General features: G+C 51.8%; 3 protein-coding genes across 3 annotated transcripts; 1 reads left to right on the top strand and 2 right to left on the bottom strand.

Moving 5' to 3' along the window:
* Window positions 1-2,672: 2,672 nt before the first annotated feature.
* STPG3 (sperm-tail PG-rich repeat containing 3) lies at window positions 2,673-4,595 on the bottom strand. Its single transcript, XM_084799143.1, has 6 exons — window positions 4,447-4,595; window positions 4,199-4,356; window positions 3,893-4,027; window positions 3,711-3,799; window positions 3,198-3,492; window positions 2,673-3,094 (listed from the first exon to the last, which is right to left on the bottom strand). Exons 1-6 carry the CDS (start codon window positions 4,551-4,553, stop codon window positions 2,961-2,963), a joined length of 918 nt encoding a protein of 305 aa, XP_084655269.1. The 5' UTR covers window positions 4,554-4,595; the 3' UTR covers window positions 2,673-2,960.
* Window positions 4,596-4,621: 26 nt separating this feature from the next.
* On the top strand, window positions 4,622-14,979 carry CIMIP2A (ciliary microtubule inner protein 2A). Its single transcript, XM_084799142.1, has 10 exons — window positions 4,622-4,735; window positions 5,601-5,738; window positions 10,958-11,147; window positions 11,312-11,420; window positions 12,369-12,583; window positions 12,704-12,966; window positions 13,067-13,193; window positions 13,820-13,914; window positions 14,201-14,318; window positions 14,628-14,979. Exons 4-10 carry the CDS (start codon window positions 11,365-11,367, stop codon window positions 14,714-14,716), a joined length of 963 nt encoding a protein of 320 aa, XP_084655268.1. The 5' UTR covers window positions 4,622-4,735; window positions 5,601-5,738; window positions 10,958-11,147; window positions 11,312-11,364; the 3' UTR covers window positions 14,717-14,979.
* On the bottom strand, window positions 14,709-16,944 carry TUBB4B (tubulin beta 4B class IVb). The gene is made up of 4 exons (XM_084799141.1): window positions 16,787-16,944; window positions 16,363-16,471; window positions 16,167-16,277; window positions 14,709-15,912 (listed from the first exon to the last, which is right to left on the bottom strand). The coding sequence occupies exons 1-4, from the start codon at window positions 16,841-16,843 to the stop codon at window positions 14,852-14,854; spliced, it is 1,338 nt and encodes a 445-aa protein (XP_084655267.1). The 5' UTR covers window positions 16,844-16,944; the 3' UTR covers window positions 14,709-14,851.
* Window positions 16,945-17,102: the final 158 nt, after the last annotated feature.

Raw genomic sequence — 17,102 nt, 5'->3', positions numbered from 1 at the left:
ACTTTTTCCATTGAGACACTGTTGCTGGACAGTGGATCCCATTGTGATCCCTAAAATTGAGCTGTAAATCCCTGTTTCTTGTGGGTGAGCCCTAACCCATCTGTTTTTCATATATATTTGTTTTATGTATATGAGTGCTCTATTTGCATGTACACCTGCAGTCCAGAAGAGGACATTGGATCACATTACAGATGATTGTGAGCCACCATGTGGTTGCTGGAAATTGAACTCAGGACCTCTGCAAGAGCAGCCAGTGCTCTTAACCTCTGAGCCATCTTTCCAGCCCCCCTCCCTTTTTTTTTTCTTTTCTTTTTTCTTTTTGGTCTTTTGGAGACAGGGTTTCTCTGTGTAGCCTTCGCTGTCTTGGACTCGCTTTGTAAACCAGGCTGTCCTCAAACTCACAGTGACCCACCTGCCTCTGCCTTCCGAGTGCTGGGATTATAGACATGGGCCTTTAATCCAGGGACTTTCTCTTTATTGTAAACAGATGAAGGTGTGGTTCAACCAGCCTTACACACACCTTTAATCCAAGAGCTTTCGGTACACAGGATTTAATAAAGTTAACCCTAGGTCAGGAAGCAAAGCAAGAAACCAGCTGACAGGGAATAAAGTGAGTTGAGGGGTATTTAAGATACCCTGTAGAAGGCTGGAGAGATGGCTCAGTGAGTAAGAGCATTGTCTGTTCTTCCAAACGACCTGGGTTCAATTTCCAGCACCTACATGGCAGCTCACAACTGTCTTAAATTCCATTTCCAAGGGATCTGTTATTGTGATACTAATGGATAAAATTAAATAAACTAACAACAACAACAAGAAGAAGCCTGTAGAAGGGTCCATTAGGCTTTTTTTTTTCCAATTAGGCTTCTTTTTTTTTGTTGTTTTTTTTGTTGTTGTTGTTTTTTCAAGACAGGGTTTCTCTGTGTAGCCTTGAGCTCCTCAGCTCCTTGGCTTTTCAGGCTTTGAGCTAGCAAGCCTTTGGCCTTGGGTGTTTTGTTTTGTTTTGTCTTCATTTTGGTTTTTCGAGACAGGGTTTCTCTGTGTTATCTTGGCTATCCTAGACTCACTTTGTAGACCAGGCTGGCCTCGAACTCACAGCGATCCGCCTGCCTCTGCCTCCTGAGTGCTGGGATTAAAGTTGTGTGCCACCACCGCCCTGGCCTGGCCTTGAGTTTTTTGACCTTTTCCTCCTGGGCTCCAGCTGAGCTAGTGAGCCTTTGTGCCTTCTCCATTAGGACGTGAGCTGAGTAGGAAGGTCAGCTGGATGCTTCCTCTGCCTCTCTGAGCTAGCAGGTTTTCACCCCAGCATCTGACTCCTGAGTCTTTATTGGTAAAATAGAACAATCAGGGTTTTCAACTAAAACAAGACAGGGTTACTTTTAGGCCAGGTTGCCCCAAACTCAGATCCCCTGCCTCTGCCTTCTGACTGCTGCCTCCACACTTGGTAATGACGCATAGCTTTAATCTCAGCGCCTGGGAGGTAGAAAGCAGGCAAATCTCTGTGAGTTCAAGACTAGCCTGGTTTACATAGTGGGTTCCAAGACAGCCAGGGCCACATAGTGAGAGCCTGTCTAGGGGAGGAGGAGAAGAAAGAACAGTCAGTTCCAAGAGCGGGAGAGGTGCCTCAGCACTTAAGAACAAGTGCAGCCGGGTGTGGTGACACACACCTATAATCCCAGCACTTGGGAGGCAGAGGCAGGTGGATCTCTGGGAGTTCCAGGACAGCCTGGTCTACAAAGAGAGTTCCAGGATAGGGAGGGATACACAGAGAAACCATAAAAAAAAAAAAGCAGACGTGCTGCTCTTGCAGGGGACCAGAGTTCAGTTCCAGCATCTACGTGATAGCTTACTATCATCTGTAACGTCAGTTCCAAGGGATCTAATGTCTCTATTGTCTTCTGGGCATTAGGGACACACATTGTATACGTACATACAAGCAAAACGCCATGCACATAAAAATAATTGTTTCAAAGTTATTAAGGGAGATCTGTGCCTAGGTGAGGAAGGAAGTGTGGAGCGGGCCATGGTGACACTGCTGTCAGTAGTGACAAAGCGAGGCTACTGAAGGGGGCTCCTAAGTCTGAAGACAAGCCAGCAGCGCTGAGGGGACCAACAGTCAGGCTGCTGCCTTGGGCAGGGGCAGGGGCTTTGGGTCTGGGCTCTCAGAACACAAGCTACTAAACTCAGGTGAATCCTCAGGTCAAGGCTAGTGTCCGGTGAGCCGATCCCACGGGTCCTGCCTGGTGGGCTGGGCAAGGCTGGGCCTGGGTGAAGGTGGCAAATCCCCAAGTTCTGGCCTTCCACCCTAGCCCAACAGTTCCTCAGCTCAGCAAGCAGCCCTGCCCCTCAGGCAGATGCTGGACCTTGGGTGACATGACTGGATCAGGTTGTCCCACATTACCACAGGGTCCCTCCTTCTCCTCTATCCTAGGTCAGAAAGCTACGGTTAGTTCCCAGGCTACCATTTCCCTGTAGGAACAGAGAAAGCTGGGACTGGAGAGATGGCTCAGTGGTTAAGAGCACTGCCTGTTCTTCCAAAGGACCCGGGTTCAATTCCCAGCACCCACGTGGCAGCTCACAACTGCCTGTAACTCCAAGATCTGACACTTTCATAGATTAAAACTAAATAAAATATTTTCTTAAAAAAAGGAAAAGAGAAAGCCAGAAATACCAGGGAAGCAAGAAGTCATGACATATTCAAGACAGTCCATTGGGCAAAGGATGGGCAACCAGGCACAGCGGAGACCACAGTTCAGAAGAATCTTTGCATCTCAGTATAGTGGAGGGGCTTTGGGGGGCGGGGGCACTCTGGGAAGACTCTTCTTGTTGCACAGCCTAAGCCAGAAGAGTGGGGTGAGAGGGTCTGGAGGGTCAGAAGGCCAGGGCAGGCTGCAGACACGAGTTCCAAAGGAAGCCCGGGAAAACCTCAAGGGAGCTTCGCAATCTATACCCGATCGATCGGCCTACAGGGTGCAGAAGGGGCCTGTGTCGTGGCGCTTGGGTCTGCGCACTCCTTGGATGACCACTCCAGGCGAAGCCGGGAAGCGTGAGTTGTAGCAGTCTTCCACGTAATAGGACCCCGGACCTGGGGTTCGGGCTGCAGAGAGAGTGAGCTGACACTAGTCCTCACCCCTGCAGTCCCCCTCCGTGCACCCCAAGCACCCTCTTGCGGCCGCCCTAACCCTGTAGGCCTCCCTTACATGAGCTGACCCAGGAGGCAAGGGTCGGAGAGCGGCTCATGGAGAAGGCAGGTGAGCGCGTGCTCTGCAAACGGCACCCGGGAAGGATGTCATAGGTGTTGGGGCTGGGTCGCTTCTCGCCGGAGGGCTGGGGGGCAGGCATGAGTGGGGTGTAGGAACGAGGACCTCGGTCTCGGAGCATCCCTGGGCGGAAATGACTCTCGGGTATTTTGACAGCAGAGCGACGACGGCCTCCAAAGCTGAAGGCCGGGAAGGCAGGCTGGCTCAGCGGCTTGTACTCGGCGGGCGACGGCCACTGTGAGGAGTCAGGACACACTGCAACCTCCTTGTCCAGCTTTGCCGTACCCTAGGCCTGAACGCGTGCCTTGGTACTTTCGAGGCCTCAGTTCTCCTAACCCAGCCACGCAGCCCCTCCCACAAGCCACCTGACCCACTCTTTCCTCACCGTCCTGCAAGGCGGCCCTAATCATCTTCTGCCACCCTTCCTCTTCCTGGCCCACACACTGTCCCTACCTTTTGCTCTCTGTTGAAGTCGGTCTTCTGTATGAAGGGGTTTTCACTTTGGAACCACACGGTCTGCCATGCCCTGCGGCCACCACCCTCTGCAGCAGGGCGGATAGTCGGGTGGGGAGGTTTTCAGGGCAGGAGGTCCCTATTCCCCAGGTTTAGTTAGGCGGGGTTGTGGGGACATGCACCTCGGCCCGGGTACTTGGAACCGAAGGTGAAGTGAGGGTGTGGAGAGTACTCTCGCAGAGACGCGCTGGGCATCTCATACTTGGTGGGGCCAGGGACATCCAGGTCGGTCAGGATTGGAGGACGCCGCTCTAGCACTGGTGCGGAAAAAGCAAGCTCTAGATCCATTTCTTCCCAGAAAGCTGCTTTCACCTTGCCCTCCCTACAACCCCCCCGCCCCGCCCCCACCCCGCCCCCACCCCGCCCCACCCCGCCCCGCCCAAATACTGGCCTGGGGTGGGAGTGAGGTAGCCAAAACCCTCACTCACACAGCTCCCTCAGGGGCCCTGTGCAGACAGGTGTGGACTCATTGGGGGTGCCCATTCTTAACCTGAAGCCATCTGGGGCCCTCTTCGTCTTTGGGGGCCACATCTCATCCCAGGCTGCCTCGACCTCCTCGTCCCACCACAGCACGGCAGCCGTGGGCCTGCAAGAAAAGCCAACAGCCACTGTCTGCCTATCCTGGTGGTCTTCCCACTTGGTTGTCTCCGCCTGTCCACCATCCTCTGGAAATTACTGGGTGGGATGAAGAGACTTCTGACTCAGGGGGCCCCTGGTCCAGTGTTTGCCTCCATTGATGTAAAAATTTGCCAGGAACTTCACAGCCTTCTGGTCAAAATTCATTCTGGGTCTTGGGCTCCCTTGGGGGAGGGCAGGGCACTGCTAGGCTCTGTGACCTCATTGTCGGGTCAGGCCCCTCCCCTGTGTTGCTGGGAGCTCCCTAGGAAAGGGAACATTGTCCAGATCAGGAGGGGCTCTCCTACAGGGCAACCATCCTCTCCCTACGAGCTGAGATCGTCACCCAGGTCAGCCTTGGTCAAGACAGGTTCTAACCTGTCCCAACCATTTCCCCGTCCCCTGGGGGCTTTGGATCCACTCTAACAGTACTGGGAAGTCTGGGAACCCCACACTAGATAAAGAGGGGGACAGGACATGTGAGTTCATGCCAAGTCCTGCGATATGGCTAGGGGTGTGAGGGAGGGCCAACGAAAAGAGTATAGGGAGAAAGTCAGAGAGGAGAGAGAGGAGGGAGAGGAGGGAGAGGAGGGAGAGGAGGGAGAGGAGGGAGAGGAGGGAGAGGAGGCAGAGTTGCTTCTGCAACAAAACCTGTCATGGGGAAACAAAGCAAAGCACTCAGGCCTGGCTACTAAGTCTGGCCAGCCCAGGAAGGGGTAGTTATCCCAGCTTGTCTTCTGCCGGGTGTGGTGGCACACACCTTTAATCCCAGCACTCGGGAGGCAGAGGCAGTGGAATCGCTGTGAGTTCGAGGCCAGCCTGGTCTACAAAGCGAGTCCAGGACAGCCAAGGCTACCCAGAAAGACCTTGTCTTGAAAAACCGAAAAAGAAAAACTTAAAAAAAAAAAAAGAGCCTGTCTTCTACCTCTGCCCGCAGGCACAGAGGCTCGAAGGCTGCCATGTATTAGACGATCTAGGCCGTGCCAACACGACATACAAAGGACAGCTGAGCCTGAGGGAACAAGAACCCGTCTGCATGCGAAGGCCCTTCCTTGCAGAGTGGCCTCTTACGCTGGCTGGTCTGGCTGTGCTAGCCCTGACCTTGGCCCCAACCCTCCCCAAGCCGACCTCAGACCCAAACACCTGATCCACCCAGCCTCCCCAACCCTCTCCTACCGTGACTGGGTTTCTTCCTTTCTGGATCTCTCCCTTCAGCACTGGCCCTGACTGGCACATCTCTGGATAGGTGGATGGAGACAATGAGGAAACAAGTTTGATTTGGACAGAGGGATTACAGGCTGCCACCTCCAGCATTGCGCAGGGCCCTTTGAGCGCGTGACTGATGGTGATAAGGTACCTGGTGTGTAGGCTTCTGGAGGAGCGTTTGTTGCCATTTTAAGTGACTCCCTTCTTCCCGGTGACAAATATTGCTGCGGGGATAGAAACAGCTCAGTAAGTGAACGTGCCTGCAGGGCCAACACGAGAACCTAGAATTGGCTGCGCAGGAGCAATAACATGCAGCTCTGTGCCTCTGCAGCCCCAGCACTGGGGAGATGGAGGCAGGAGGACGCCTGGGTTCACTGTCCAGCCAGCTGAGCTGAACTGGTGCACTCTAAAGTCTGGGAGATAAACTGTATCTCAAAAAACAAAAACAAAAACAAAAACAAAAAACAAAAAAAAAAACTAAGCGAGGGTGGGGTGGGGGAGCAATTGAGGAAGATACCCACATCAACCTCTGGCCTCTAGCATATACACACTTACACTGCTGTGAAGCTGGTGGCCCACGCCTGTAATTGAAGCACTTGGGAGGCTGAGGCAGGAGGATCACTGCAAGTTCAAGGCCAGCCTGGGTTACACAGGAAAAAAAAATGTATATATATATATATATATATATATATATATATATATATATATATATATATATATATATATATACACACACACACACATACAGTTGTGATGTGCCACACGTGTATCTTTTCTTGTTTCAAGAATTATTTAGAGGCTGGGCGTGGGGGCACACGCCTGTAGTCCCAGCACTCGGGAGGCAGAGGTAGGTGGATCGCTGTGAGTTCGAGGATAGCCGGGTCTACAAAGTGAGTCCAGGATAGCCAAGCCAAGTTTACACAGAGAAACCGTGTCTCCAAAAACCAAAAACCAAAAAAAAAAAAAAAAAAAAAAAAAAAGAATTATTTAATATGTATGTGTGCTTTGCCTACATGTCTACATGTGTGTGCGTGTGCCACATGCAAGCCTGGTGATGCAGAGATCTGAAGAGGCATCGAATGGCCTAGAAGTGGTGTTACATATGATTGGACTTGGATCTTCTACAAGAGCAGCAAGTGCTCTTAGCTGCTCAGACACACTCTAGCCCCACTTGTATCTTTGTTTAGTTTCCCAGCAATCTTTAGGGTGGTGGAAACAGTGTCTTGTTTAGACTTGATCTACAGGAGCAAATTGTGCTCCAGGGGCCAGCCCAGGGACCCCCATTAAAGACTGCCGTTATCAGCGTCAGAGCTGCATTGATTTGATTCAGCTAGAATTGTACCTCTATGTATTTAGAGGCTGTGGGATTGTTTTCTTTTCAGTCGCTTGTGTTTATATTTGTATTTTAATATTGGAGGGTTAATTTTAATATTTCATACTATTTTAAAGAAGGTTTTTAAAAAAGATTTTTATTTATTACATATACTCTTCTGTCTGCATGTGTGCCTGCACACGAGAAGACAGCACCAGATCTCTTTATAGATGGTTGTGAGCCACCATGTGGCTGCTGAGAATTGAACTCAGGACCTCTGGAAAAGCAACCAGTGGTCTTAACTGCTGAGCTTTCTCACCAGCCCAGAAAAAGATTTATTTTTTATATTTTTAACTTATTATATATACAGTGTTCTGCCTGTACACCAGAAGAGGACACCAGATGGTTGTGAACCACTATGTGGTTGCTGGGAATTGAACTCAGGACCTTCGGAAGAGCAGCCAGTGCCTTTAACCTCTGAGCCATCTCTCCAGCCCCTATTTCTTATTTTTTGTAAGATTTATTATTTATAGCCGGGCAGTGGTGGCACACGCCTTTAATCCCAGCACTTGGGAGGCAGAGGCAGGTGAATCTCTGTGAGTTTGAGGCCAGCCTGGTCTACATCTACAAAGCGAGTCCAGGATAGTCAAGGCTACACAGAGAAACCCTGTCTCGAAAAACAAAAAAAAAAAAAAAAGTTATTTAAACAGTATTCTGTCTGCGTGTGAGTCAGCAGGCCAGAAGAGGGCACCAAATGAGCTGCCATGTGGTTGCTGGGAATTGACCTCAGGACCTTGGAAGCAGAGCCAGGACTCTTAATCTCTGAGCCATCTCTCCAACCCCAAGTTATTTATTTTATTTATATAATTTATTTGTTTTGTTTTGAGACAGGGTTTCTCTGTGGAGCCTTGGCTGTCCTGAACTGGCTTTGTAGACCAGGCTGGCCTTGAACTCACATTGATCCCCCTGCCTCTGCCTCCCGAATGCTGAGATTAAAGGCATGCGCCACCATGCCCAGCTATTTAATAATTCTTAAAAGATTTATTTATTATTTATACAATATCCTACCTGCATATATGCCAACAGGCCAGAAGAGGGCACTAGATCTCATTACAGATAGTTGTGAGCCACCATGTGGTTGCTGGGAATTGAACTCAGGACCTTTGGAAAAACAGCCAGCGCTCTTAACTGCCGAGCCATCTCTCCAGTCCAAAAAAAGGCTTGTTTTTAATGAGACTCTAAAATCAATCATGTTTTTCTGGGTGTGGTGGCACACACATTTAATTCCAGCACTTGGGAGGCAGAGGTGGGTGCATCACTGTGAGTTTGAGACCAGCCTGGTCTACAAAGTGAGTCCAGGACAGCCAAGGCTACACAGAGAAACCCTGTTTCAAAAAAAAAAAAAGAAAGAAAGAAAGAAAGAAAGAAAGAAAAACTAACTAACTAACTAAAAATAAAAGCAATCATTTTTAAAACTTTTTAATTTAATGTTGGTATTTCAAGACAGAGTTTCTCAGCTGGGTGTGGTGGTGCATACCTATGACCAAGACAGAGAAACCCTGTCTTGAAAAACCAAAACAAAACAAAACAAAAAGACAGGGTTTCTCTCTGTAGCCCTGGCTGTCCTGGAACTTGCTCGGTCGACCAGGCTGACTCAAGTCAGAGACCAGATTGCTTCTGCCTCCCAAGTGCTAGAATTAAGGGCATTTGCCCCAATGCCCAAGCCTTCCCGCCCCAACCCCCTCACCTCTGAACACAGGGTTTCTCTGTGTAGCCTTGGCTGTCCTGGACTCACTTTGTAGGCCAGGCTGGCCTCGAACTCACAGTGATCCACCTGCCTCTGCCTCCCTGAGTGCTGGGATTAAAGGCATGCACTACCAAGTCCAGCTACCAGCTCCCTTTTTATCTTTAGAATCTTTAGCTGTGTGTCTGTGTGTAGGTTTGTACTCGTGAGAACGGGTGCTCCCACAGCCAGGGGTGCTGGATGCCCTGGGGCTAGAGTTACAGGTGGTTGTGAGATGCCTGGGGTGAGTGCTGGATGTCAAACTAGGGCACTTGGGAAGACTCTGAGCCATCTCTCCAGCCCCTTCATGAAAGTTTTATGCAGAATTATCTATTCATAACAGCTGCAGCAAGGTTTAGTCTGCCTTCTATTATTGCTTACGACGATTTGACGTGGCGAGAACCTCTTTCTGTTAGATTCATTTTTAATGGTTATAAAGTTCTACCTACAAGCTAGGGAGACAGGTCAGTTGTGCTTTCTGTGCAAGTATAGGAACCTTAGTTTAAATTACCAGCACACACACACACACACACACACACACACACACACACACACACACCTTTTCTTGGTGGCACGCTTGGGCCATCAAGATGGCTCAGTGGATAAAGGCACGTGCCATCAAACCCTGACAACCTGATTTCACTCCCCAGAACCCAACAAGGTGAAGAGATGACAAACTCCTCAAAGTTGTCCATTGACCTCCACAGGAGCACAGGTGTACACACACAGAAAAAAACCAAAGAAAACAAACAAACCTTCTGTAAAGCAAGTGTTGGGGAAGCAGACAGGTGGATCTCTAGGCTGGAAAGCTAGCAAGCCTGAGTCAGTAAACATCAGATACCAAGGTTAAAAAGTGTTGCCAGCCACGGTGGTGCACGCCTTTAATCCCAGCACTCGGGAGGCAGAGGCATGGTGGATCTCTGTGAGTTCGAGGCCAGCCTGGTTTACAGAGTGAGTCCAGGACAGCTAGGGCTACATAGAGAAACCCTGTCTCAAAAAAATAAAAATAAAAATAAAATAAAAAAGAAAGAAAACAATGTTGACAGAAAGACTAGAAGATGACCACTGGGCTCTGTGCACATCTGCCCATGCATGCAAAAAGAAAAGGCTTTTGTTATTAAGTAGGGTTTTATTTGCTGGAGTGTGTTAGTGGAAGTCAGAGGACAACATTTGGGAGTGGATTCTCTGAACTCTGGACTGTACTCAGGCCATTGGGCTTCATGACAAGCATTCTTGTTTGTTTTGTTTTTTCAAGACAGGGTCTCTCTGTGTAGCCCTGGCTGTCCTGGGTTCACTTTGTAGACCAGGCTGGCCTTGAACTCACAGCGATCTACCTGCCACTGCCTCCCGAGTGCTGGGATTAAAGGTGTGCACCACCATGCCCGGCTCCATGACAAGCATTCTTTACCCCTGAGTCATCTCACCAGCATCAAAGAAAGTTCTTTTTTATTTTTATTTTATGACCATTAGTGTGTTTTGCCTATATGCATGTCAGTGGGAGGATGTCAGAAACCCTGCAACTGGAGCTACACACAAGTGTGAACTGCCATGTGGCTGCTGGGATTTGAACCTCAGTCCTCTGAAAGAGCAGCCAGCACTCAACTGCTGAGCCATCTCTCCAGCATCAAACATTTTTCTATATTAAAAAAAATAGAATGAGGGCTGGAGAGATGGCGTAGAGGTTAAGAGCACTGTTCTTCTAAAGGTCCTGAGTTCAATTCCCAGCAATCACATGGTGGCTCACAACCATCTATAATGAGATTTGGTGCCCTCTTCTGGCCTGCAGCATACATGGGGACAGAATACTGTATAAATAATAAATAAATCTAAAAAAGAAATGAGAATGAAGGGCTGGGCGTGGTGGCGCACACCTTTAATCCCAGCACTCAGGAGGCAGAGGCAGGCGGATCACTGTGAGTTCGTAGGCCACCCTGGTCTACAAAGTGAGTCTGGGACAACCAAGGCTACACAGAGAAACCCTGTCTGGGTGGGAGGGAACTAAAAACCAACAGAATGAGGGGTTTTTTTTGGGTGGGGGGTTTCTTTTTCTTTCTTTCTTTCTTTTCTTTTTTTTCTTTGGTTTTTTGAGACGGGGTCTCTCTCTGTGTAGCCTTGGCTGTCCTGGACTCGCTCTGTAGACCAGGCTGGCCTCAAACTCACAGTTGATCTGCCTGCCTCTGCCTCCCAAGTGCTGGGATTAAAGGCATGCGCCACCATGCCCGGTTTCAGAATGAGGATTTGTTAAGTGTTTAAAATAATGTCTCACTACAGGGGATCAAGTCTATTGGAGAGTCCACACAGCTGTCCGTCCAGGAGACCTGTCTCAGTACTGACGTCATCAGTGAAGGCCTAGGGGATAAAGAGCCCACCATCAATCAAGTAGGGACTGCTTCTCAACTAGGGCTTGGCCTCTGGGGGTAGTGAGAGTCCAACTCCTTCCCATTGGGCTCCTGAGCTCTGGGTGAGTGCAGCTTCCTTTCCAGAACCCCTGCCTTGCTCAGGACAACTTCCTAGCTGGCCTTTGAATCAGCTGTGATATTGGGAGCACTCCCAGGGTTAACAGATGCCTGGGTCCATACTGCTGGCCCCTTCACAATGGTTACCGGGCAACGGGTCTCTTCTCAGGGAAGGAAGGTGGACACAGAAAGGGCTGAACCAGCAAGGGCAGAGTCAAAGCAATGACAGCGACTCAGAAACACAACCTCTTCTCTCCAGAACCCCACTACATCCCTGGGTAAGAGCTGGGAGCTCCACAGAGACAGAGGTCGGGGCTGGGAAGGAAGGATGGTCTGGAGGGCTGGGTTTAACCTGCACTCCAGGAGGCTGAGGACCAATGCTGAAGCGGCCCAAAGCCAGAGTTACACAGAGACTAGGAGGGCGAAGAGCTCTGGGACAGGTGGACACGCAGAGGAAGGCTAGGCCTTGCTCCTCCCTGTGGCCTCAACCTGAATGCAGTGCTAGGTGGCCAGCACATCTGTCAAGGGCAAAACCCATGGCAGCCAAACAGCTGGCAGAGACTGGAAAAGCAAAAGCTGGACTTTCTCTCCATAGGAAGAGGTAGTTTAGCGATAAGTGTAGGCTAGTTAAAGACAAAAAAAAAAAGGTGTTGCTGGAGGTGGGTGCTTGCCTAGCATGCACATGCAAAGTCCTAGGTCTCATCTCCAGCACTGCAAAATAAATAAAACAAACGTCCAAAGAGTGTATGTGAGTACCTACACACACCCAGGTTCAACACAGGAGAGCATAAGGTAGGGGAAAACTGAAGAACCTGTTCCTCTTTTCAAGATTGGTCGCTTTTGGAAGTGTCAGTGGGGTAAGGGATACAGTGTTGAGAATGGCTGGGTGCTGAGCTGGAGAGATGGCTCAGCAGTTAAGAGCACTTGCTGGTCTTCCAGAGAAGGCAGTTCGATTCCCAGCATCCACTCGGTAGCTTCCCAGCTATGTTGTTAACCATCACCCTCTTGGGACCACAGGCACTAGACGCACATGTGGCACACAGACATCCGTGCAGGCAAAACACCTATGCACATAGAGTGAGAGAACTGCCGAGTGGATGGGTCCACTGTGGGGAACCACCTGAGGGTAGTAATGACAGCGTCAGACATATGCTAATCCTGAGTCCTTAGAGTCCAGGTGCCAATAGCTCCTAGTTAACAGGTGGCAGCTGCTTCTCTCTCCACAGATATGCTGGTTTCTATCCTCAACTGCGCTACCAGGTGGGGAACACCTATGGCCGGACCACCGCCCAGCTGCTCACAGACCCCAGCGTACAGAAGAGCCCCTGCTCTGTGCTGTCACCTATGTCCAAGCCCAAGTTCATCGAGGACTTCAGCAAACCCAAGCCACCGTGGATTCCCTGCAGGGACCTGACACAACCTTACATCCCACACTATTCCAGTGAGCTTAGGTCTAGGGCGGGGACCCTGAGCCTGAAGGGCAGGAGTCGGGACGCAGCCCAGCCTCCGTGGGGCTCCACTCTGCTTCCTTCGTGGCTCAAGGGCTGCCCTGTCCGTACAGGTCTGAAACCCTACAAGAATTTTGAGATCCTGGGCCAGCTCCCACGCCAGGAAGTGGACACTCAAGTTCCAGCAGAGGTAGAGAACATATCCAGACAGGTTCCGCTGCCTGCGGGCTTCATGCCTTACCCGCCCTACCCACCATGCCCTCCGGGCAAAAAGGTGGAAGCCAGAGAGCTGGGCCATCCAGGTCTACTGCTGGCATACGGGGAAGAGGCCTGGAAGAACGCAGCACCTCCTCAGGAGACCCCAGGAAGATGCCAGGTAACTAGAGAGACACCCTGGCCTGGCCTGGGTCCTTCTTTCCCGCCATGCGTGCACACGCACACAAAGCTGTGTAATAATTTGCATTTCCCTGTTAAAGCTATACCACTGGCGGAGGGATGAATACCTGCCACAACACCCCCCACAGGAGACACTAGATGTGGGCAGATTCCAGCGACTGCCCCAGCTAGACCACCCCAACCTAATCCAGCGCAAGGCTATCTCAGGTAAGGGGTCCAGACAGACGGTGAGAATAGCTGAAGGTTTGCTGCCTGGGCCCCTTCCCACCCTGAGAACAGGAGGACTTTTTTTCCTTGAGCAAGCCCAGCTGCTCCCAAGAGGAGCTCAATTTGGTCCCAAGAGGCAGCAACCAATGTTTATGGATGTTTTCCTTGTTGCTTTGGTTTTTCAAGACAGGCCTTCTGTGTGTAGCCCTGGCTATCTTGGAATTCCGTCTGTAGACCAGGCTGGTCAAAGGTGTGCACCACCACAGCTGGGCTCAGCCTTCAGGGATGGAATTAAAGGGCTCAAGAGCTTTATGTTCAGGGTAACGGGGCTCAGCATTTCTCACACACCCAAGGCGTGTGTACAGGAGCTGCCCTAGCCCTAATGCACACCTACCCAGGATATGCTGCCTTTGTTCCCCACTCCCCCCAGTGTACACAGGAGATGCCCTAACCCTAATGCGCACCTACCCAGGATATGCTGCCTTTGTTCCCCACTCCCCCCAGTGTACACAGGAGATGCCCTAGCCCTAATGCGCACCTACCCAGGATATGCTGCCTTTGTTCCCCACTCCCCCCAGTGTACACAGGAGATGCCCTAGCCCTAACCCTGACACCCACCCACCCAGGATATGCTGGCTTTGTGCCCCGGTTTGCCTGGGTGATGGGAATGAATTACCGCGATGGAGTCACACAAGCTATGGATGAGTTTGACAAGAACCAGGTAGGAGCGCCATGGTCCTAGCCTGCTTCCTGCCGCTCCGCTAGGGCAGCCCCGCACCCCACAGTCCTGCTCCTCTCACCTGTGAGCATCCATTCCCAGGGGTCATCCTTAAGGCCAAGCTTGCTGAGGCTTGAGACTCGTTCATATTGTAATAAGGTTTGATCCCTATCCTAGAAAGGGGGGGAGGGGGGCGGGTGGTGAGTCAGATGGCTAACAACTCCCAGAGGCAAGATCTTGGTCACCCAATGTTGGGAGACAGCACTTGTCAGCACATGCATTTCTCTAGTTTGTGTTCAAAAACCCAGTCTGTGCTCTGGGTGAGAGGCTGCCCAGGACCCATTGGCCAGACGCAACCATCTACAGAAGCCAAGGCCTGATTCCTTTCTACATGGGCTTCATCCCTTGTGAGTATCCCTCCCTGCCAGAACCTCACCCACCCACCTCCCCTTCAGAAGGGCAAGTTTATGTATATAACACACCAAACCAACGTTGATAACCAGCTGTTGGCCCACTGGCCAAAGTCCCAGCGTAGACTTGGATCAGCTACCCAGGCAGGATGGGGCTGCCCAACCATACCGTTAACATTTACAAAGCCAGCAAGGTCACTCCATGCTTATTTGAAGATCCTAGAGCTGCTGCTCTGTTCACAGGCTGCACTGACCTCTCCAGTGTGCTAATCCCAGGAACTCAGCTTAAACCTTTCTCCTCTGCAGCCATGCAAGACAACTACGCGCTGACGTTCGGTAACAGCACCCGAAGAGCCTATCATAAGGAACTGGAGAGGCGAAGCCACACACTATGAATTGCTTTTAATGGTGATATCTGTACAAGTGATGTCAGGACACAGGACAGCAAATGCACAGTGGACATGGATAGCAGACAGGCTGTGAATGAATAAAGAGTTCACACTGCTCCCATGCTAGTGGCTAAGACGGCTCTAGGCCACCTCCTCCTCAGCCTCCTCCTCGAATTCTCCCTCCTCCTCAGCGGTAGCATCCTGGTACTGCTGGTACTCGGACACCAGGTCGTTCATGTTGCTCTCAGCCTCGGTGAACTCCATCTCATCCATGCCCTCGCCCGTGTACCAGTGCAGGAAGGCCTTACGTCGGAACATAGCTGTGAACTGCTCCGAGATGCGTTTGAACAGCTCCTGAATAGCAGTGCTGTTGCCGATGAAGGTGGCGGACATTTTCAGGCCCCGAGGTGGAATGTCACAGACAGCTGTTTTCACATTGTTGGGGATCCACTCAACAAAGTAGCTGCTGTTCTTGTTTTGGACGTTAAGCATCTGTTCGTCCACTTCCTTCATAGACATGCGGCCCCTGAACACGGCAGCCACTGTCAAGTAGCGCCCATGGCGGGGATCACAGGCAGCCATCATGTTTTTGGCATCAAACATCTGCTGGGTTAGCTCAGGAACCGTCAGGGCACGGTACTGCTGGCTGCCCCGGCTGGTCAAGGGGGCAAAGCCAGGCATGAAGAAGTGCAGGCGAGGGAAGGGCACCATATTTACAGCCAGCTTCCGAAGGTCAGCATTTAGCTGGCCAGGGAATCTCAGGCAAGTGGTTACCCCACTCATGGTGGCGGACACTAGATGGTTCAGGTCCCCGTAAGTGGGTGTGGTCAGCTTTAGGGTTCTGAAGCAGATGTCATAGAGCGCTTCGTTATCAATGCAATAGGTCTCATCTGTGTTTTCAACAAGCTGGTGTACTGAAAGGGTGGCGTTGTAGGGCTCGACCACTGTGTCCGACACCTTGGGGGAAGGTACCACACTGAAGGTGTTCATGATTCGGTCGGGGTACTCCTCCCGGATCTTGCTGATAAGAAGGGTACCCATCCCAGACCCAGTCCCCCCACCCAGGGAGTGGGTCAGCTGGAAGCCCTGCAGGCAGTCACAGCTCTCGGCTTCCTTCCTCACAACGTCCAACACTGAGTCAACCAGCTCTGCACCTTCTGTGTAGTGCCCCTTGGCCCAGTTGTTCCCAGCCCCACTCTGACCTGTAAGAGAAAACAGCTGGTCACAGGAGGTCAGGGCTTGCGCGCATGCACACACAAACACACTGCCACAACCAGCCTACCCGCAGACAGTTGGACCTTCCTCCTCCCCTAAAGCTGCTTTCGGCCAAGGGATTGAGTGACTCAGAGGGCAGGAAGGTGTACAGCTGGGGCGACAAGTAAGCAAGGACTTTTAAGTCAGCCCCTTGACCTTTGAGCCTCAGGAAAGCTCCACCCACAACCCCCACTGCACTCACCGAAGACGAAGTTATCAGGTCTGAAAATCTGCCCAAAGGGACCCGAGCGCACCGAGTCCATGGTGCCGGGCTCCAAGTCCACGAGCACGGCGCGGGGCACATACTTGCCACCTGGAGGGACACGGGGACGTCAAGCGTGACCAAGCCAGAGGGGTGTCAGTTATCAGGAGGGCAGACGGGGGTAGAGGAGCCTTACCGGTGGCCTCGTTGTAATACACGTTAATGCGCTCCAGCTGGAGGTCGCTATCTCCGTGGTAGGTGCCGGTGGGATCGATGCCATGCTCGTCGCTGATTACCTCCCAGAACTGCAAGGGAGTCAGTCGGGCGTTAGCTGAGTCACGGCAGCCGGTGCGCTCCAAGGCAGCCCCGCCCCGGATGGGTGCGGCAGGCCCCCCCCCCCACTCCACCCCACCCCGGTCTCCAGAGCGCCTGGGCGACGGGTCCACAGGGCCGCGCACGGTCCGCCCCCGCCGCCACCAGCTACCGGCTCTACGCCTAGGCCCAGCGTACGCCGGTAACCAAGACGCAACGAGGGCGGCCGCCGCCGGCGGCCCCTTCCGCCATCTTCCCCGGCTGGCCGTCCCACTAGCGTCCGGTCCCGCAGGAACCCAGCCGCCTACCTTGGCGCCGATCTGGTTGCCGCACTGCCCAGCCTGCAGGTGCACGATCTCCCTCATGGCGGCGGCGACTGCGGAGCGGCTGCAGAGGAGGAACACTTAGGGAGGAGCAGGCGCACAGAGTGCTACAACCGACGCTCGGCCGATACTTATATACCTCTGTTGGCCCGCCTTCGCCAGCTTGTGATTGGGCTTTCAGAACGAGGCCACGGAACTCCCTCGTTTGATTGGCTGCTTTTCCGTCAATCGGGCCCGTTAGGGCCCGCCTTCTTAACGATACACGCTCATTATTGGTCAGCCCTGACTGGAGTTCTGCCTA

Source organism: Acomys minous, assembly GCF_964271855.1.
Source record: "Acomys minous genome assembly, chromosome: 10".
In the NCBI taxonomy this organism is placed as follows: domain Eukaryota; kingdom Metazoa; phylum Chordata; class Mammalia; order Rodentia; family Muridae; genus Acomys; species Acomys minous.
Note: the sequence above shows the minus strand (reverse complement) of the source record. Positions and strands in the feature narration are given on the sequence as shown.

Coding starts and splice junctions, on each gene's coding strand:
- STPG3 (XM_084799143.1), bottom strand. CDS start 4,553: ATGAATTTTGACCAGAAGGCTGTGAAGTTCCTGGCAAATTTTTACATC. Junction 4,028..4,198: donor AGGGCCCCTGAGGGAGCTGT/GTGAGTGAGGGT, acceptor TTTCCGCACCAG/TGCTAGAGCGGCGTCCTCCA. Junction 3,800..3,892: donor TTCCAAGTACCCGGGCCGAG/GTGCATGTCCCC, acceptor GCCCTGCTGCAG/AGGGTGGTGGCCGCAGGGCA.
- CIMIP2A (XM_084799142.1), top strand. CDS start 11,365: ATGACAGCGACTCAGAAACACAACCTCTTCTCTCCAGAACCCCACTAC. Junction 11,421..12,368: donor GAACCCCACTACATCCCTGG/GTAAGAGCTGGG, acceptor CTCTCTCCACAG/ATATGCTGGTTTCTATCCTC. Junction 12,584..12,703: donor TTACATCCCACACTATTCCA/GTGAGCTTAGGT, acceptor CTGTCCGTACAG/GTCTGAAACCCTACAAGAAT.
- TUBB4B (XM_084799141.1), bottom strand. CDS start 16,843: ATGAGGGAGATCGTGCACCTGCAGGCTGGGCAGTGCGGCAACCAGATC. Junction 16,472..16,786: donor GCAACCAGATCGGCGCCAAG/GTAGGCGGCTGG, acceptor ACTCCCTTGCAG/TTCTGGGAGGTAATCAGCGA. Junction 16,278..16,362: donor GTATTACAACGAGGCCACCG/GTAAGGCTCCTC, acceptor GTGTCCCTCCAG/GTGGCAAGTATGTGCCCCGC.